At 41.6% G+C, this 20,544-nt stretch overlaps 2 protein-coding genes and 1 long non-coding RNA gene across 4 annotated transcripts; 1 reads left to right on the top strand and 2 right to left on the bottom strand.

Annotated features, from left to right (window-relative positions):
• Positions 1 to 1,230: 1,230 nt before the first annotated feature.
• On the top strand, positions 1,231 to 11,855 carry LOC119134393 (metal transporter CNNM1). 2 transcript variants are annotated; one of them, XR_005100320.1, is made up of 10 exons: positions 1,231 to 2,720; positions 6,159 to 6,302; positions 7,093 to 7,233; positions 7,448 to 7,617; positions 8,250 to 8,349; positions 9,104 to 9,246; positions 9,321 to 9,564; positions 10,340 to 10,443; positions 10,648 to 10,765; positions 11,196 to 11,855. XR_005100320.1 is itself a non-coding variant. In XM_037271050.1 (9 exons), the coding sequence occupies exons 1-9, from the start codon at positions 1,334 to 1,336 to the stop codon at positions 10,657 to 10,659; spliced, it is 2,445 nt and encodes an 814-aa protein (XP_037126945.1). In that variant the 5' UTR covers positions 1,231 to 1,333; the 3' UTR covers positions 10,660 to 11,855. The 2 variants fall into 2 exon arrangements, 1 of the variants encoding a protein (XP_037126945.1); XM_037271050.1 differs by having other exon boundaries at positions 10,648 to 11,855.
• Positions 5,075 to 10,400, bottom strand: LOC119134440. Its single transcript, XR_005100334.1, has 4 exons — positions 10,270 to 10,400; positions 7,474 to 7,611; positions 7,065 to 7,258; positions 5,075 to 6,272 (listed from the first exon to the last, which is right to left on the bottom strand). It is a non-coding gene; the product is annotated as an uncharacterized LOC119134440 (long non-coding RNA).
• Positions 11,856 to 14,232: 2,377 nt separating the features above from the next.
• Positions 14,233 to 17,755, bottom strand: got1 (glutamic-oxaloacetic transaminase 1, soluble). The gene is made up of 9 exons (XM_037271073.1): positions 17,570 to 17,755; positions 16,739 to 16,920; positions 16,529 to 16,652; positions 16,299 to 16,411; positions 16,085 to 16,189; positions 15,848 to 15,998; positions 15,583 to 15,748; positions 15,355 to 15,497; positions 14,233 to 15,243 (listed from the first exon to the last, which is right to left on the bottom strand). The coding sequence occupies exons 1-9, from the start codon at positions 17,676 to 17,678 to the stop codon at positions 15,104 to 15,106; spliced, it is 1,233 nt and encodes a 410-aa protein (XP_037126968.1). The 5' UTR covers positions 17,679 to 17,755; the 3' UTR covers positions 14,233 to 15,103.
• Positions 17,756 to 20,544: the final 2,789 nt, after the last annotated feature.

The following is a 20,544-nucleotide window of genomic DNA, read 5'->3' as shown; positions in this document are numbered from 1 at the left end:
TTACCAATTGGTAGTGTCGGCGTTTTTTTTGAATTATTTACTTTATTTGATATTTATTTTTATGCACTTACCGATCACTATATTACGCATTACGGCAAAACGGATTCATTTCAGCTACTGCAGGTATAGACAGCCGGTGGTTTCTGCCACCTTGAAAAGTTGTCATACTAAAAATTTAAAAGTGTAAGCTGACATGGATATAATTTAGTTCTCATAATAAACCTACTAAACCTAAAATAAGTGAGAAAATATCAACATAAATACTTTAAAAAGTTTACCGAGTAATAGTTTCTAATTTATTTATATGTACATATTGGAAATAAATATTTCAACACGAACAAAATACTTAAAAATACGTTTGTATAGAAAATAACGGAAATACATTCTGAAAAAGTATATATCAATAGAAAATAAATACCAATGTTCTATCGGTTTAAGATGAGCGTGATTTAATTCGCCTGTATCCTGGGCATATAAAAACGCAAATAATGATCACGTAAATACGATCAAGTATTTTAAAATTCTAAAAAGCAAACAAAGGGGAAAATGGTTCGTGTGTAATTTAATTCGCCTATATATGCATAGGAAAATGATTACAATGCAGAATTTATAACGTTTATTGAGTAAATGTATGCTATGTACAAATACCTATCAAAACACAGTTACGACGTTGTTATATTTGGTTAAAATACCAATTAATTTATTTCAATAAAGTAAGTAGAAATGACAATTCGTTATGTTTCTTTAGGTTACAGGTGACATAGATGGTTGGGATTGGAAGGTATTTAGGTACAGAAGCACTCTCCTCTTACTTGTACTTAAGTGACTGTTCTTGTAGTCAAAAGCCAGTACTTGAACTAAAGTACGTCCCCCTTCACTTATACTTAAGAACATCAGTCATGCTTGGGACTTGGCAAGAACTCTAGTTCCTTTGCTGAAACGGAAACGGCATTGGTTGAAACAATTGACAATGCTGCTATCTGGTGGTTAGTTTAAGTACTACATATAGATGATATCGTTCTACCTTTTTGCCTTTGGGAAAGTTATGATGAAGATGATTATTATTATTGTTATTACTATTATTTTTTAAGTTCATGCTGCTGGATGTTATTATTGTTGGCGTGGATTTGACACACATTGGCATGCCCCCCTGATTCTATTTTTAGCAAGTGGCAGAAAGCGATGGAGACGTCACGCAGCGTGTCATGTATATTTAAAGGCTGCGGTGCATGTTCGCAATGTGACATACCCTCGGCTGCGCTCCGTGGATATGCGGCTCCGTCTGCAAACCACGTGACCCTGCCAGCTTCCCCCCCCGCGTCCTTCGTTCAGCATGATGGCTGCGGATGCTGCTCTCTGCCGCATCCTGCATCCTCTCTTTATCCTCTTCCTCTCATGGTTTGCAGCTCCCGCCTTGGCTCTGCTCGGTGTCCGTCCAGAGGACACCCAAAGCGGCGAGCTGTCCGTGCAGGACGGAGTGCTGAGAGCCACGGAGGGGACTCGCTTCGTTTTGAGGGTTTACTACACGGAGCATACCCGCGTGAACCGGAGCGGGGAGGCCGGTGCGGCTACCGCCGCACCGTGGATCGCCTTCATTGAGGAACCGGAGCGGGATGCGGGACGCTCCAGGGGGAACCCGTGTGAGGTGGAAAGCGCCCGGAGTTCTGACATTGAGCTGCTGGGCTCGTTTAGATCCGCCTCCAGCCACAACTCGGTGCTCGTGGAGCTTCTCGCCAAGCACCTGCGCCGAGGCGAGGCGGTCAAGTACTATTCCATGTGCGCATTCGACGGCGTCAAATGGGAGCACTTTGACACGAGAGACTTTTGGCTGGCGGTGGTAGAGAGACCCGCCGAAGCGGACGCGTGGCTGCAAGCCGGCGTGTCCGTGCTGCTCTTGGGGCTCTCGGCACTTTGTAGCGGGCTCAACATCAGCATGCTGGCGCTGGACCCCGTGGAGCTCCGGGTACTGCAGAACAGCGGCACCGAGAAGGAGCAGAAGTACGCACGGAACATCGAATCCGTGCGCAAACACGGCAATTATATCCTGTGCACCGTAGTGTTGGGTAATGTCCTCACCAACACTTGCTTCGTGGTATGGATGTGTCAGATTTTGGGAATGACTGCGCTTTCCACTGCATCCTGCACTTTGGGGATTTTCTTCATTGGGGAGATTCTGCCTCATTCGGTGGCGTCCCGGCACAGCCTCGCCATCGCGTCCAAGACCCTGTGCGCCACACGGCTCCTCATGCTCCTCTTCCTGCCCATCGCCTACCCGGTCTCCAAGATCCTGGACTCCCTGCTCCACCAGGAGATCTCGAGCTTCTACACGCGGGAGAAGCTCGTGGCCATGCTGCGCGTCACTGACCCGTACCACGACCTGGTCAAGGAGGAGCTCAACATCATCCAAGGAGCTCTGGAGTTGCGGACCAAGACAGTGGAGGATGTTCTCACTCCTCTGTCCGACTGCTATATGCTGTCCTCGGACGCCGTGCTGGACTTCAGCACCATGTCTGACGTGATGCAGAGTGGCTTCACCAGGATCCCGGTGTACGAGAACGAGCGGTCCAACATCGTAGACATCCTGTTCGTCAAGGACCTGGCTTTCGTGGACCCCGACGACTGCACCCCACTCAAGACCGTCACCGAGTTCTACAAGCACCCCATGCACTGCGTGTTCAACGACACCAAGCTGGACGTGATGCTGGAGGAATTCAAACGAGGTAATTGAACACCGAAGTGAATCCTGCTCCTCTTGGATCCATGCCAGACCGCCAGACTATTGGGAAGGCGGTGCTGCTGGCTTTTAAGGCACCATATGCTCTGCTTCCCATTCTCGACCTCTCACCACCTATGGTGTGAGGAGCCTTTGAAGTGTGTGCGTGTAGTTAAAACCACACCAAAAACCGAAAAGAGAAGTGCCATGTTAAGCTCACAGTAGGCCGTGGCCATGAAGAGCCTTTCATCCCTATGGAGAAGACCAGATGTGAAATGTGAAACAGTGTCCAACCGAGGGGGTTCAAGCAGAGGTTGCAGAGCTGACAAGCGGGACGGAATAGGGTCTGTAGGGATTCATCAATGTAAGACATTAGGTACATCCAAGTTGCATCATGGAAAGACTTCTAAAATATAGTGGCTAAAATGCTGTATAGTGCAAATGAATTAGGAGGATACACGAAAAATAAGAGGGTGGGAGGAAGTACAAAAATTGGAACTGCTGATTCACAGGCGCAAACAGTGTTGATCTCCACCCCAAAAAATGTCATGGGAAAAATTTTGTAAATAGTGCAAAATGTTTTAGCGTGACGCAAAACAAACACTAAAAAGTACAATTAAAGGTAAAAGTTAGCAAAGCTGTTGAACGGAAAAAAAAAATTATGTTGACGTGTGTTTTTATTGACACATAAGTAGCGTGACAGTGAAAGTTTCAACTGTCTGATTATTATGTGAAGGGAGACATATTGACTTTGGAGGGGAGGATCATAAATGACATTGCACTTACAGGTCAGGAGGTCCATTGCTTCATCCCGCTCAGGATTATGACAGATAGCTTCTGGGTCTGTTGACTCGGGGTTTTTTTTCACTCATCTTCTGCTCCGCGGGAGGTTGCCATTCAAACCGACAGGGCAATCATGAAAAATTCAACTCCAACCTTTTTCCTTTCCTGTCTGGCGGCTTCCTTCATACTTTGATGAATTAAAGGCTCCCACTGCTCAGGCAGCCCCGCTGTGGGAATGTCACACTGGGATTACTGGGGTCAGTCTCAGTGCGGATGTGAGCGGGAAATGTCACGAGTGACAACTGCTTGCGCATGCACTCGATGAGCTATTCATTAGGTGCCTCTGCACAATGCGATGAGATCTAGAGAGCTGTTTCAATAAATGTGCCTCTTAGACTCACTTTTGAATGACAGGTGGAGAGAGCTTTTCCAGTGTCACTATTCAAATAGTACACAATATTGCAGCTTTTATTGATATAATATCCTTTTCAGGACTAAAACGTCTGTCTCTTTTTAAATAACTCTTAGGCCTACTATGCTACTGTATTCTAACGTTGCTTGTAATGTACTTGGAGAGCAAATGTTTTGGGAGTTAGTTGGTATTCATTTTTTTAAAACAGAGGTAGACTAAACTTGAAAAAGTATAAAGTAAGAGAAATGTGACTTTTCAGAATGCTCATGATAAATTATCAATATCATGAGAGAAATTTAAGGGTTTGTTGTAAAAACAGCAGAGTTAGATTATTGGTTATCACATCTGCTTCATATTTTTGTGCTTCTGTGGGTTTTTTTTCCCGGGTTCTACCACTCCCTCCTACATTCGAAAAAAAAAAAACATTCAGAAACAACAGAAAATGCATGGATGACTTTTATGAATATTTAGTTTGACGATATGCAGTTGTTTATTATGTCTGTGACATTTTCTACATTTATATGGAAAATTTAAAGAGGGAGCATTACAGGCTTAATTTAATAACCAAAATATACACAACATATAATTTTTAAAAAAATCACATGGAATCCCAAGTGTGATGTAACGTTTTGAGCTGAACAATAATTTAATTGCCAGATTTTTGACATGCATTGCCATTCGAGTATACCTAATGCAGTGGCCGCTAAGTAAAGGGATGTCACCCAAAATGCAATATCTGTAGAAATGTAATGCAGCGAATACATTATGGAGGACAGTGAACGTAATGTGATGTTCTCACAACAACGCATCATGGGAAGGGGAGCACTGCAAACTGGTGGAGCAGAACGATTTGCAAAAGAGAATGCGCATCAGACTCGGTTTTACTTGGGGCATGTGTGTGACTGCCTTTGTGTGTGCATGTGTGTGTTCTGCAAGGGTATTATGTAACCTACGAGTGATGTAATCCAGTGCCCGGGCACATCAGCAGCTATGAGGGCACATCCGCGTCTGACTCACCTGAGCTAGTTAGACAGGTTGACGTCATCAACTCAGCCAAATTCACGTCGACTTTAAGTAGTTTGTGGTTTATGTTTTATTCCACATGCTATGTTATCAGAATTTTTTAAACAGGTTAAATACTTGGGTTTTTTTTGTCTGTTGTTTTGAGATTTGATTGTTCTTGAGAATTGCATGGGTAGACCATCCAAATGTGGGTCGTGTATAGTTCACAGGGGATTAAAAGGTTTGATCCCTCACTAGTGATCGCTCTAAATCTCGTATGAACTGGCTCAGTAGAGGCTAGATATGTGTCTAGTGTCTCTACTGGCAAATGCTTAGATAACCTATTTGGACAGCATACAACAGCCCCTCCAAAAATCACATTTTTGTGCAGCATGTTTGGAATATTGTGCACACTTGATGCTTATAATGTTTGACTAGGTTGATTTCATGCTGTCATAGTGTTTTTGGGCAGTGTTTAAAAAAAGAGTTGGCAGATGCAGCCGTCGTCGGACTGATTGCATAATAATGCTTTACGTAAGAGCAGCAGCCAAATCTTCCCAAAGTGCCAAAGCATCTCCAGGCTAAACCCTCAAATACCCAATGACGTCTTGTCTGACTCTTGAAAGGCATGAAAGAGTTGAAAGAATATCATGTGGAAGCTCGCATATGTGATACGGTTCCTGCAGCTGCATTAATGCTCATTTTCAAGCAGGCTTATTCTTAGTCTGTTGCATGACAACATTGTCTTGGAAGAATAATTAGCAATCGCACACGTATGTAATTGGAACCTCTAAAGTCGAACCAGGAGGTTATATTTTGGAACGTTTAAGGCAAAAATTACACAGCAGTAAGACCCCAGTGGTGTCTCAATACTTTTTTCCAGCGTATCTGTTAGAGTGTTTAATTCTTACACCAGCAATTGTATGGCAGTTAAGAATGTAAAACTGTTACTTTAAAAAATGTTATGACAATGACAGTTTGGTGGGGCTAAGCAATTATAATTTAATCCATCCGTCCATTTTCTGTACCACTAATTTAAATATGTACTTTGAAACTGTAGTGGACATAAAACTAATCCCTGTGGTACCCCCATATTATTTGGACAGAGATTGGACTTTATCCCATTTACTTTCACAATAAAATAAAAGTATTTTCTATCCCAAAATAATGAAATGTAAATTCAAAATTATTAAAATGTACAAATGTACCCATACAGCATCATCTTTTCAAATTTTGTGATCAACGCAGGCAAATCCCACCTAGCTGTGGTGCAGCGGGTCAACAACGAAGGCGAGGGTGACCCCTTCTATGAGGTGATGGGCATCGTCACCCTGGAGGACGTCATCGAAGAGATCATCAAGTCTGAAATTGTGGACGAAACAGATCTTTATAGTATGTTTACATGACAAATAAACACCAGCATGCTCTTACAACTGTGTAGAAATTGCAACCTGCAACGTCACACGCCCCTAATCATTTCTTTATATTTAGATATGACTCATTGGTGCCGCAGTGGTGCCTTGACTTAAAAACGTAATTATTTTCATGACCGCGTTCAGACACAAAAGAGGAGTTACACAACGATGTGACTCAGTAAAATGTACTAATCGCTTCTCAGTTTGCTATATCATTAAATAGGAGAGTGTAACAATATTTCCTGAAGACTACTGTTCACAGATGTTTGCATTTCCTATGAATAATTTATAACATAATCACTCTTCTTCTTATTCCCTTGATCTATCCCCTGTTGTTCACAGCTCAGGATTTATACATAATGAAATAAGTGAAATCACCATAATCCTTTAATTGCCTGGAATAGAAATGGTAATCGCCCATGTGCTTTTTTTCTATATATGTGCCATGATTTCGAGGAAAATAATCAGTTTAATTGCATGTAGTGTGTGGGTGCACATTTAGTAATTATGGTGCATAAAGTAAAGAGAAGCTTATGTCTGTATGGCACCAGCTGTCGCTATAGCAGTTATGATTCATCTGAGGGGATGTCATTTATTAAATACCTTCGCATCTGCAGAGGATTAGTCTATTTATCAATCAGATATGCGTACGGATAATCCAATGCAATCCGTGGCTGTAAAGACACCCATGACTAAAACCAATTTAGTGTGAGTAAAAAAAGTAAACGTGTTTAAATACCTGGCTTCGCCATATGTGTCTTTCGCAGCTGATAATCGCACCAAAAGGCGAGTATCGCACCACGAGAGGAAACAGCAGGACTTTTCCATCTTCAAAGTAGCAGAAAATGAACTGAATGTGAAGCTCTCCCCTCAGTTGTTGCTTGCAACACATCGCTTCTTGGCTACAGGTAGGTCATGTGATCCAATGGGGACCTGTGGAAGGTTAAGTCATCAAGGGTGTCATTTGGCCGAAACATACCCGTTGGTACTTTTTTGACGAGAACACCAGATGCTACTATTTGCTTTGAGATAGGATAGAGAAAATGACAACATTGAAAACATTGGTGTTATTCCCTTCCCCTCTCATTTTGCTGTGTGTGTGTTTGTGTCGCCGACTGTCAGAGGTGGAGCCGTTCAGGCCGTGTCACCTGTCAGAGAAGATCCTGCTCCGTCTCATCAAGCATCCCAGTGTGGTGCAAGAACTCAAGTTCAACCCCAAGAACAAACACGCTGCGCAGCACTACCTCTTCCAGAGGAACAAACCCGTCGACTACTTTGTCCTCATCCTGCAGGTAAAGATGCAGAGTTTAGTAGAACATCATTTAATCCACAAGTCTCAATTTGCTTTGTTGCTTTTGTCACCCTTTTTACAACAGTCAGTTTTTGAACTAGTAACACCACCACCACCCTTTAATACACATATTTAAATGTTGCAACTCACATTTTGACATTAGAAAAATCACACAAACAAAAATGAAAACAAAAAAAAATTGAATTATTTTTAAATGAGAAAAAATCTACTTGTATCAATTGATTGGCCATTGTGCAGCTGCCCACCTTGGCCACCTGGTGGCAGTAAAAAACAGACAGATGGATAATGGATGGAAGGATATACGAAGCTAGCTGAGCTCCTCACAGAGGATAAAAAATGTATGACCGGTTCAAGCTTAAAAGGTCTTACTTGTAAATAGTGCACTGTATGTTTTCTGCTGTTCACACAAAATGAGTTTTTGGGGCGGTACAAAATTCAACTAAATTCAATAAACAAACATAATTTGGCAGGTTTGTAATCATAAAAAGAAAAAAATGTGCTCAATATTGCATATACAACGCTGATTATGTATTTTCTGTGTGGGCTACTCAATTGAATTCTGGGTCGATGTGGTGGTGACATGATGGGTGAACAGAAGTGCTGACATTGCAGGGACGGGTGGAGGTAGAGATTGGAAAGGAGGCCCTCCGCTTTGAGAACGGAGCATTTTCCTACTACGGCATGCCAGCCCTCATCCCACCCCTGCCGATCGGTAAGTACATCCACGATAACTAGTCAATATAGTCAATTGGGGGGGTCTCAACAGAAACTAATGGTAGTGTTGACGACAGCAACAAGGAGTAATAATAATTAAAGGAACTAATTAGACATTAAAATCCCTCCAAGTGTACAGCCGAGCAGTAGCTGTGGGAAGAAAGTAATTAAAAAGATGAGATTGAGAGAGAGTTTCCCAGCGGAAGAACACAACCTGACACGGATTATGTGAGCTAAAACTGCCTCGCGAGCAAAAAAAGGTTCCTATTTTCGATAATGTGCACTTGTGCTCTTCAAGTGTGTGCGCACATATTTGGCCTTTCACTGGTAGGCTTAAAGCGATTCCAAAATCTCTTAATCCCAAGATTAGGACATTGCTAAAGTCCATACTTTTTCCATGTCCTGCTCTTTAGATCTTGTACTGTGGAAAAAAAGTCAAGCAGCACAGAAAGGGCTTTAGTAGCGGAATGTGAGGATGCCTTAAATTACAAGTATGACCAAAAAAAATCAAACACAGGAATAATAGTTTCCAAACCTTGAGTAACTCAGTAAAATGCTTTGAAATTTGGCATGCTTTGTAGAGGATAAATAATATAAGGCTCTGAATATGGTTGTATTGTGGGTGTCCATGTGTTGCTCCATCTTTTGCAATCAATGTATCAGTGTATATATTTTTTTTCAATGAGTATTTAAAATTATTTGTATGCTACTCTGCATATCCCAACAGTGTATTTTCCCAATTTTCCCTGCAGGACAGCGATACAACTCTCGCAGCAGTGGTCTGAACCAATCAGACTCGCTGCTGAGCGGCGGCAGTGTTGGTCAGCTTTCATCGGGAGGGCTCTACTTACCGGACTACTCGGTCCGACAGCTCACAGACCTACAAATAATCAAGGTGACTAACACAAACTAATACTAATTAAGGACGTGACAGCTGAATCTTTCCCCAAACCGTGACCTTTCCTTCAGATACTCAGGACACACTACCAAAACGCCCTGACGGCCACACGGATGGACAGCTCCCCGCAGACGCCAGACCCGGTAGATGCAGATGCTAAAGGGAGGCTGCCCGTCGTGGAGGCCCGCTCCCACAGCATCGCTCTCCCCCTCACCAGCGCCCACACCCGCCTAGGATTAGCGCGGCTAGCTCAGCTGCATCCCCACGTGGGCCTTCGCAACACCTCCAGGCTCAATCAGAGAAATCGAATAGTTCGTAAGTTGGGGGAGTCTATAGATTTGGATACTGTAACTGTGTACGACATTTTTGTCAATTGAATGTGGGCAGTACAACTCATTGAAATAAAACAAATTACAATTTAATTGTAATTTAAAAGTAATTTCTGTCCTTATAGATCTACAGAAGGCAGGGAAATCATTAGATGCTGTGCAGTTCTGCACCACTGAAAACTTCTAACATATTGCTAAATAAATTTCTTTGACAATGTCAAACAAAACATAGCTTTATTATCTTACATAAAAACAGATTTGTTGATATAGCTTATATTGGATCTAATACACTATTGTTGTGGCTAGCACATGACTATATTTTGAAGGGCATCTCAAATCCCCGTTTAATTATCTTTCGCAATACTGCACCATAAGGAATTTACAGATAAAGCATGTGATGAAGTCAAAGTCCCATTATGCTTCATCTCCCAAAAAGCAACAAACATGGCATGCGCAATCTGCTCTTTTTTATTATTATTTTTAGGGCTTAAAGGATTTCCCACAAGCCATCTGTACTCTGCTGTGTGATAGATGTCACTCGTCTTCATGTCAATAAGAAAAACCACGATTGGCTCAACTGCTTGTCAATAACAGAGACTAATGACACTGCGAGTCATAAGACTTTAAATCACATTGCACCAACTAAAACCTCTCCTGGTTAAACCACCAATCTTGGAATATAATTGTTTACCTTAAATGGTCCTGAAAAAGCTGATCAATTGTCTTGGTTCTAACTGCTGATGGCCCTTCTATTCACACAGGCAGCAAATCTGATGGCCAGCGGAGTCCCAATGACAGCGTGTTTCTCCGGATGGATGAGATTCCCTTCATCCAGAAGATCGACCAGAGAATTATGAGAAAAACGGTCAGCCCTGTTAAATAATATTATTGCTATTTGAATAATGTGATATAAAATTGGGCCTCAGTGATTGGAGGGTGTGCACACTTCTGCAACCACATTATTTCAGTTGTTTGATACCATATTTTGTGTAAAGTAGGTATACAAAAACTTAAATTACTCTAAATCTTCAAATATTCAACCAACACTACTTTTTGTGTCTTCTTTCAGACGTGCCTATAGACTCTCAGCCATCCACCTCTCCTTATATCAGCTCTCGCTCTCTGTCCAGCTCTGGAGAACGTAGGGAAAGAGGAGAAGCTCGGGAAAGAGCTGCCTGCGTAATTGAGTGAGTGAAACACTGCTATGAACACATCAAGGAATGCGTGTCTCCTCTAACTGGTTGTGTCAGACTTGGCAACTGTGCCTGGCGTAGCTTAGCAACAGATGAGGGGTTACTGCGATGGTTACTTACAGATGCTAAGCTCCCTGTTGGCGCCAGAATGACATGACTCATTTATTTATTATTTCATTTGGATCAAGGGATGTTTGTGTGTTGTATGAGACAATGAGACTCGGGAGGTCTGATTGTATCACACGCGCCTAAAATGATGGCAGGTGAGTGTGGAACCCCAAATGCATTTGACCACATATGTTCCACTGCATTTTGTTTTGGTTCATACCATAGTTACCGTAATTGACCTGAAAGGAACAATGACTAATGCCGATGGGAACCTTTTGTTTGCCTCTAAATGTCAACATGTTATCCTTGTTACCAGGTAACAAGAGGAGGAAAAAGTCTCGGGATGGAGAAAAGAGCTTGGAGGAAGGTCTGGAGCAGCCTCCAGTGACAAGCTAGCGCACCTCTTATTTATTTTTACCTTCCTTATCCAGCTGGCCCTGTCACGTAAACTCCCTGGATGCCTGGGCACCTCCCTCCAGGAGCCAATATCATCATTGTTCTATACTTACCGATGCGCTCAGGTCTCCACGGGTACTCTGTCCCAAATCTGCCTCCCTTCACACACTCCTTCTGTGATTGATACAAAAAGGGAATGGGGGGGCTTGAATTGAAAATTCCCAATAGCAATACATTGGATTAATCAGCCTTATGTGGTGAGAACTAAAGCCTCTGATACGCCTTTCAAAGTGAGCTGGTGCCAGTGCTGGTTGGGTCCATGAGTTAGTGCCAGAATTTGGCGATTTAATATGGCCACTAGGGACCTTTGCTTGTCCGTGTATTGAGATAGAAGCCTTCCCACCAGTTGGGACAATTCCAATGACTATTTGTGTAGTGATATGCAAAGGCTGAATCAAGACTACTGTTTCACCTTGAATCTGAAATGTTTCTACAGTTAGTTGTTTTATTTGTTGTTGCTGGGTATCCCTGGTGAATGAGCGCCCGACATACCAAACGGTTGCTCAGCTACCAAATGGAAAAATTATTTCTAGTTCAACAAATGGCGTCTTTCATATCAGTGGTCCTACATACACAGAATTTGGACATTGTTGTCCTCAAAGATAACCCCTAAGCGCTGGCACCATCTTGGTATGAAAGTGGTATACAGTAAGTAATTTAAGCCATAAAGTGTCAATGATACATGTTCTTGTGACTATTTAGGAGGATAATGCACTCAAAATGGATGCATTTTAGTAGAAAATGATATAAAATGAATGTAGCAAAATAAACAAATAAATAAGTAAATATATAGGCACCAACTTTGAAGATCACCCATCCATTCTGCTGGAGATGAGAGAGAGCCTGGCTTTAGTCGAAAGACGATGCGCATCCTGGGTTGGATAAAATATGAAAGCGTTTTAGTTAAAAAAAAAATCTGGATAGTGCACCTTTTATATTTTTCTTGCCTTTTTTGTATGATTTCCTACTAAATTGTCATGAGAACATGTTTACCATCAGCAAAGAGGAACAGCCGTTTTGTACTGAGACAACTGGAATTGTGCCATAATGGCGCCATCTACTGGCGACGCACAAAGAAATACCACTACTGTACAGACCAAGAGCACAATTTTTACAGCAGATTGGAAAAAAAATAAAAAATAAGAGCCATATTCTTCTGAACTTGAACGACAGCTAGTTGTAACTCCCGCAGACTTCAGAGGGGCTTGCACAATTTTCAAAAGGAGATACTTTCGTACCTGTTTGTTTTTATATGAGATAACCAAATAGGATGTAAACAATAGCAATATGTATAGTGGGTGGTGTTCCTTTAGCATCAGATACAATTTCAATTGCTAATTCTAACATTGCATGTCCTTGTGTAGCTTTAGGAACTATCACATGAAGTGATACTAATGTGATGCCATATTAATAATAGTGCAATAAGAGACAATTCTGTGCTACTTGAAACACGGTGAAACCTCTAAACTCAAAGGCCACTGATGTGGTACAATTCAGAATTTGACACAAATTTTAAGAAAAAAGTGCCTGTAAAGTCATGCAGAACCAAGAAAAGTCAAATTCATTTACAGAGGCCTGAATCTCAAATAAAAGTCTCTTAATGTGCTCACAGTTGACAATATTAACAACAAAGTTGAGCATTTAATTGCTTTTAACTTTGGAGGTTCTACAGCATTACATTTTACATATTGACAATGCCCATGAAAAACAATATTTTCCAAATGAGCATCTAGCGTGTCATCCATCCCAAAATATATGGATTTTTATAAGCATGAGGTGCCTAAATCCAATTGTTGATTAGGGACATTAGTTCATAATGGCATCTGTTTCGATAAAAACATCAATATTTGGCACTAATACATCAAAATACATAACGACAAGAAGTAGTGCAATATTTTGTCACCCCACGTCTTTTAACACCACACGGAAGCTGCCTACAACTAAGAATAAGCTACATGTGTGTTTGAGGATGTCTTAGGGCAGTTACTTATAAAATGTTATTTGCATGTTTGTTTATTTAAAAAGTAAAGTAAGATTATCCCTTTTAGAGAGCCCTCCTGTCCATATTATGCATGCTGAGGCAGAGGCAATGCATGAGTAGCTTTAATGCACTTTACTGCCCCCCCCCCCCCCCCCCAAAAAAAAAGAAACTCATTTAAATATTACGCTACTGTTACTTATGTGTATGATCCTCACATTTCCTTTAAAGGGCATCTTTACGTTGCAATGACATGGAAACTTGTGGGTGCAAACAAAAAGGCCTTTGGATACTTACGCAAGGACATTAAAAGCAATTTTGGATCATCAACAATGGGAGTAAACAATTCAGCTTACTTTGTTGAGTGGATCTAGAAGAGAGAAACTTGAATGTTGGATCAATATGAGGGAAAAGCAATATGACGCACATGCTGACGTCAAGCCTCTTTTGAACACACAGTCGGCCTGCAAAGGGGAGAAAGTACAGAGGGTAACGCGCTGCTTAGCACTCGTCAGAGCTGGCCCAACTCGATATTTCGATATGCCCGACTGACACCTGCTCACATTTTGCCATTTGCATTATATAATGGAATTTAACCAAAGATAATAAAAAATGAAACAAACCTCAAATATATTTTAAAAAAAGTATAATTTATTATGAATTTCTTTTGTGTAATTTGTTTTTATTCAACATCACTACTGATCCGCTGGTGTATTTATTTTCTTGTCACATTTTATTATTTGAATGACTAAGCGCAGTACTGAAATATGAGAAACTGAACAAATGTCTAGTTTATTTCAACAAAATATATTATAAATAATAAACTGGACCCTCTTTTGTCTCATTTTGATATACTATTAATGCATTTCTCTGTCTTAAGATGCACATTGATTCCAGCACAAATGACAAAACGGACAAATGTGATCTAAATGCATTTATTGTGTTTTTCTCAAGAACATCTATAGCTTGAATTTATGAGCACATTAAGACTAAACACAATAAAGCTTTCGTGTCTTATGTCTATGTTAAAAGCTCCAATAATACAAGTTTGAAATAACTGGACATTTTTAATTGTCCTGTAAAAGACACAAAAATACAGTGAATAAAATCAGTGGTTTTAACAAATCTGTTTGTGAGTAGCGACTCAACTATCACATTCTGTAAGACTTCCTTATCATAAGGAGGAAATGTCCCCATTTCTAGCTTAATTTAATACCAAATTTGGCATTTCCTTAGCATCTTTATACAATTAAATGACAAGTTTCAGGTCTTAAGAAAGGAGCATTAAGCTATTTTATTTTTTAATGACAAAATTGTATGTTCCCACTTAGAATAAAATTGACATCTAAGCAGGTTAAATGTCAGTAATGCACCTTCATTTTAGCCATTGCTGGATTATTGTAAAGTGTTCCAAGAGCTAAATTTACATGACCAAGAATCAAAGTGTGCAGAATCTCTTACTGGCTATGTCCCAGCAGTAATAGGATAAAACTAAAATCTAAATTAGAAATGACAAAACTTTTAAATGCCCACTCTGAACACTGAACCTCTCAAGGGGGCAATTACCGAAAGGTTCAATATTATAAAAGCAGGGGTGAGGAAAACGTTTTTCCAATTAGTGGTTATTTAATTTTTCAAAAACAGTTCCTCTTATGTTTTTTTTTTTTTAAATTTTAGAATTGTATTGTAGGTTGGACCAAATGTCCTCTCCTCTGGCTGCAGGTTGGCATTTCGATAATGTACAGTACTTGCGTGTCCTGTGAAACAGTGTCAGCGAATGAGGACCTCTTCTACTGGACCTTAGTGACGGCCTCGTGGATGGACTCAGCCACGTAGTTGATGTTCTTACTGGTCAACCCGCACATGGTGATGCGTCCGCTGGACATCATGTAGATGTGTTTCTCCTTCACCATGTATTCCACTTGTCTGGCTGTGAGGAATAACCATGGCGGAAACGCGGCTGCATTACTCCAGATGTGTAACAGCAGGAACACGTTTGAATTCTTAGCATAGCCGAAGCGATGCACGTGTTGGTACTCACGGTTGAGTCCAGTGAAGCTGAACATGCCAATTTGATCTGTGATGTGGTCCCAGGTTCCTGGCGTCCCCAGAGCTTGGAGCTTGGCTTTCAGCTGGGCCCTCATCAACAAAACCCTGTCAGCCATGGTCTTCACATTTTCTTTCCTGGAGTCACACAAATAAAATGTTGCATTTGAGAACACAGCACTTTCATATACATCGCACTATATTTTGAGCTTGGACCGCTGACCATTCGACAAATAGCTCGGGCGAGTTGAGAGTGACGGCCACGATGCGAGCCCCATTACTCGGTGGGTTGGACCAAGTGGTCCGCACAATTTTCTCCATTTGGGACAGAACTCTCTTCAGGTTATCAGCATCACGAGCCACCACGGTCAAGTTGCCGACACGCTCGTCTGATGGGAACAAGAGATAATTCCTCTTTGGGATTAAATATGCTTTAGGGTTTATCTGCCAATTTGTATAGACTGTATTTACTTGCATGCGTGACTTACTATAGAGGCCAAAGTTCTTGGAGAAAGATTGGGCGCAGAATATTTCAAAGCCCATAGAGACGAAAAACCGGACAGCCCATGCGTCTTTATCTAGGCTGCCTGAAGCGAATCCTTGATAAGCTGAGTCAAAGAACGCAAACAACTTTCTTCTCTGGCAAAGAGCAGAAAGAAAAATCTTATTACACATGCACACTACTGTTCTTGTGACGACAAATAATGCCACAACAATTCTAGTACCATCATAACTTCAGCAATCTGCTTCCACTGCTCCTGTGTAGGATCTATGCCAGTTGGATTGTGGGCACAAGCATGCAAAATAAAGATGGAACGCTCTGGGCAGCTCTGAGGAAAGGAAATAGAAAATGGTTGAGTGCAATGAACATTGGATGACACTAAAATATTTTGTTCGACTTTGGAGGCGTAATTCCAGAGGTCACGTCGTACTGGTTACCTCCAAGTCGGCAAGGAAACCAGAGAGATCAAGTCCTCTCTTCTGTGCATCCCAGTACTTGTAGGGACGGACATCCTCGAAGCCGGCGTTGGTGAACACGCCATTGTGATTCTCTAAAGCAAATGAGGAGATAAGTCTCTTCATTGGGTTTGTGCTTTTGACCTGTCAAGCTAAATTGTTGTATTTTTATTTTTAGAGAGTCAAACAAAAAAAGGTATCTACTGGGTTACCCCAGGTTGGTGCAGACACATAGACTGGTGTCTTTGTGTTGTTGTTTCCGTTGTAGAAACGTCTGAGGAACTCTGCTCCCATTTTTATGGCACCAGTGCCACCAAGACACTGAACCGCCCCCACCTGAATGGGATAGACAAAATATCGAAACAAAGCCAAGCAGGAAGAGCAAATCCAGTGGTCGAGTGCATGATTAAAGTGTAACACACCCTGTTCTCCAGGATAGCAGGGCTGCTGTCTCCCAGCGCGATTTTGGATGCTGAGGATCTGAATTCCGGCAAACCCAAGATGGATAGGTACTCATGGTTGAGCTTGTCATCATTGGCGATGATCTTTTCCACTTTTTTCACCACCGGTAAAACCCATGGCTTGCCATCGTCTGTTCGATAGGCTGTATTACAAGTCGACAAAAAAAAAACCAAATCAAATTCAGAGCTAAAGTCTTGGCTTAAATAACTTGATTGTGCCTCCACTGCTACAAACAACCTATTGCATGGCTTGCATCATACCACGTCCAATTGATTTAATGTGAAAATGATGTTTTGGCCTACATTCGCCATCTGTCATGCTGCGTCTTGTTAAAGGTGAAGGGATTACAACGCCTCATCCTCCTGCACTTAATGGACTCAGGGAGAAGAAGAAGCAGTGCCAGTGACCACGCACGCACGCACGCACACGCCTGCAGCAATTCTCATATGATTTTTTTGCAAAGCAGGAGGCCAGGATTACTACTGGTAATCTGATTACAAATGAAAAATGTTGCTCGGGACTAAAATGTGTGGTTGTTTCACAAACAAGAGGGTAGTACCGTAGTTGAACTGTAGAGTTAGAGGTCATTGTGCAGGTTTGCATCACTGATAAGAGCTGTCATTAGATTATCGACTGTTACTGTTACTGTTCATGACCCACAAATGAACACAAAATGCATTTTATAATGAACAGCAATCTCAGGTGCATTTGGAGGAAGAGAGAGGCGGAATTGCAAAATGAACTGCAAATAACGGGTTCATAAATTCAATCAATGTTGTGCTCCAACTTACCCCCAACACCGAGGTTGACTTTGTGTGGAAATTGGTCATTATTGAAGTCCTGTGTTAGTTTAAATACGGCAACGGGTGCCGCTTGGGGAACCTCGCCAAACACAGACATTGTATGTTTTCACCTTAAAAACAATCTGACAGCTACACAAGAATGGGACAAGCGACAGGAAGGAGGCACTTTGCATTTGGATATAAAGAGAACGGGAGTGTGACGGGTGCACCAATGGGAATGTCGCTGTAGGGTCCGAACCAATCACAGTCGGTCATACAAGTCAGGTTAAAGTCCAAAGTCGAGAGAAGGGACCAAGCGGCGATGATTCTGACCAATGGGCGCCTCTGTTGCTCGACTGACAAGAAGCTGAGTCAATCAACTATAAAAGAGCTAGTTGGAATTTAGATGCAGGTAACGTTTTTGGCCACAAGATGACGCTAGAGCTCCTTCTTAAAGTATTTCTAATGCGTGTTTGAATAGGTGATTTATTCAAGGGGAGTCCAAGTTTACTAATATTTTTACTGAGATTTTATTATAATACAGGTACTCTTTTAGAAGCAGTATAAGTTAATAGTTTAATAACACACTCACACTTGATTTGGCAAAAAAGTCCCAATTTGTGCCACTACAAAAATAATGGCGAGTCTGGCTAGATTGAGTGAAAAGAGGTTCTATCTCTTCTGTGCATTTGTGGTTCAAGTTCGCTGTGGTGCAGACAAAACAAATGAATAATTTTCTAAAATTCATCCTTTGTACTTTTAATGGGCAAACATAAGAAATTATTAATTTCAGCAAACTGAGATTAGGTGACTGTATCAAGATGAAACCTCCTTGAAAAAATATATCATAGGGAGAAGACAAAGTGACTTTCCTAAATGCGAAAACTTTCTGAAAAACTATATTCAGTGACAAGAATTACAGCTTGCATGAAAAGAATAACGATACGTGCTCTTGTATTTGATCTCATGAGATTGAGCAGGTGTACGCAACATTGTTACCGTGAGCGTACACGTCAAAAGACGCACAATCAAAGTGTCGTTTGAGTTAAGAGCATGTGATGGTAGTGTAAATTAGACGGCGCATGGATCCTCATCTGTTGTGTCCTGAGGGTCTGCGCTGAGCTCTGCTATAAACATGCTGGCTCCACTGTGCTGTCTGCACCACTTGAAGTGGTTCATAAATAAATGGCTGCTCACCCCAGCCAGCAGCTTGTTGGAAAGTGCTTCAATCCTTCCACACGGGAGGCCAGACACATCTGTCGAGTGAAGATGATGTCCCTGGGTTGTCCACATCAAAATCATGTTATTGTTTTGACAGCATTAACAATAATAATGATGATACTGCACATATTTCCCATGAGTATTGATCAGAAAATATTGCTCAAAGTTATTGCTTCTCATCACTCTCATGGTAAAAAAAAATAATCCGATTTTTAATTCCCGCTCATACTGAAAATGCCCTCCCCATAATAATCAGTGGGTTATCTGAGTTTTGTGGTAAGTGATGCCCCTGCTCCGCAACACACACATAACTTCCACTGTACATCCCTTATTTACAAATATATACAGTACAAGATGATAATAAAAACAATACGAGCTCAGAATCAATTTGTCTGTAAACTCGATCAAATTCACCTGAATATTCCTAGCGCCAAAAGTTTGACAGGGTTCCAGCTGGTGTGAGATTTGGTCTACTTTGTGCAATTACTCTACTTTTAAATTGTCAAGTGCGCTCAATCCATGTCAAAAGAAACACCCGCAGGTCGTCAGAATGCCCAGCATGACGCGGAGAGATGAACCAAATTTCCAAACAAGCGCATCCGGGCTTGCGGCGGCACGAAAATCAGGATATACCACTTGCTACGCTCGAGCGCAGTCGCACTGTCGGCGAGTGTCAATCCTTCAGTGTCTCTGGTTGCTTGGTAAACAGAGAAGCCACACTCGAGCTCTGTCCACAATCTGCAGCATATTCGGAGTGATCACGCATACTATGCATATGCTTCAGTCATGCAATTATTCTGCCTATCCAGTGGGAGTATGTGTATGTCTTGCTCTTCCCCACAAATAAAAAAAAAAGTACTCACGAGGCTTGCTCACCACTTTGTCAATACCACTTTTGCAGAAAATCCATCCTCAAGCCTTTTTAAATGTTAGCTTATAATTCTGGCACACCTATCCTTGGGTAGTTTGCCCATTCTTCTCAAGCTCCATTAGGTTGGGCTTCTTTCATGAGGTCATTATGGGTAATTAAATGTAATTATTCCATTTGAGAGTGAAACTGTAACAAAACAAAATGTGGGGGAAAAGTAAGATGCAGTAAATATTTTCCAGATGCATTTTTTTTGGGAGTGATGCTACTGCAGGAATAATAATGTTTTTAATAACCAAAATACCAATAAAAGAAATCTTCTTTTGAGATATTGCACACTTTGCCCAATAATCTCATCCTCCTCACTCATCTCCCCACTACATTTTGACAGTCTTGATGTTTTCATTCTTTCCGACCAGGTGAGGACGTCTACGTTTGCTTTCGCTGTCAGCCCTGCAATTATGGGATTTGAGCTTCTGGAACAAGGCTTGGGGGCCCAGAGCAGGGCGGGGTGTGTGTGATGTGAATGTACCGGCGAGGGGCCTCGGGGGGCCCAATGATGTGACGTGTGAGTCAGAACAGAAGACGAAGACAGAAGAGGCCCCTGGCGAAACGATGCCCACAATCGGGAGCGTCACATCCAGATCAATGAGAGAAACCCCCCAAATATAGACAGAGAACGTCTCTCCATTTCACTACCAGATAATTGACATGTGGAATTTTGGAATCAGCTACAGAAGGCATGTCGGAAAAACAAGGGGTGGTGCCAGGTGCTTTATCTGTGTTTTGTTTGCATGCAAGTTATCCTTGCTGCTGTGCTACGCTGACACTCACAACACACAAAGGCGCACATTGAGGCACAAGACAGACACATTCCAGCGGCCATATCAATGGA

The sequence above is a fragment of the Syngnathus acus genome, chromosome 15 (assembly GCF_901709675.1).
Source record: "Syngnathus acus chromosome 15, fSynAcu1.2, whole genome shotgun sequence".
Taxonomy (NCBI): domain Eukaryota; kingdom Metazoa; phylum Chordata; class Actinopteri; order Syngnathiformes; family Syngnathidae; genus Syngnathus; species Syngnathus acus.
This window is presented reverse-complemented; position numbering and strand designations above follow the sequence as displayed.

What these genes read in the sequence shown, in the direction of transcription:
- LOC119134393 (XM_037271050.1), top strand. Translation starts at nt 1,334, where the DNA reads ATGATGGCTGCGGATGCTGCTCTCTGCCGCATCCTGCATCCTCTCTTT. An exon ending in ACTTTGTCCTCATCCTGCAG is followed by an intron (nt 7,618 to 8,249) that starts GTAAAGATGCAG and finishes CTGACATTGCAG; the next exon opens with GGACGGGTGGAGGTAGAGAT. An exon ending in TCAGAGAAATCGAATAGTTC is followed by an intron (nt 9,565 to 10,339) that starts GTAAGTTGGGGG and finishes CTATTCACACAG; the next exon opens with GCAGCAAATCTGATGGCCAG.
- got1 (XM_037271073.1), bottom strand. Translation starts at nt 17,678, where the DNA reads ATGTCTGTGTTTGGCGAGGTTCCCCAAGCGGCACCCGTTGCCGTATTT. An exon ending in CCCGAGCTATTTGTCGAATG is followed by an intron (nt 15,498 to 15,582) that starts GTCAGCGGTCCA and finishes GTGTGACTCCAG; the next exon opens with GAAAGAAAATGTGAAGACCA. An exon ending in CAGCTTCACTGGACTCAACC is followed by an intron (nt 15,244 to 15,354) that starts GTGAGTACCAAC and finishes TATTCCTCACAG; the next exon opens with CCAGACAAGTGGAATACATG.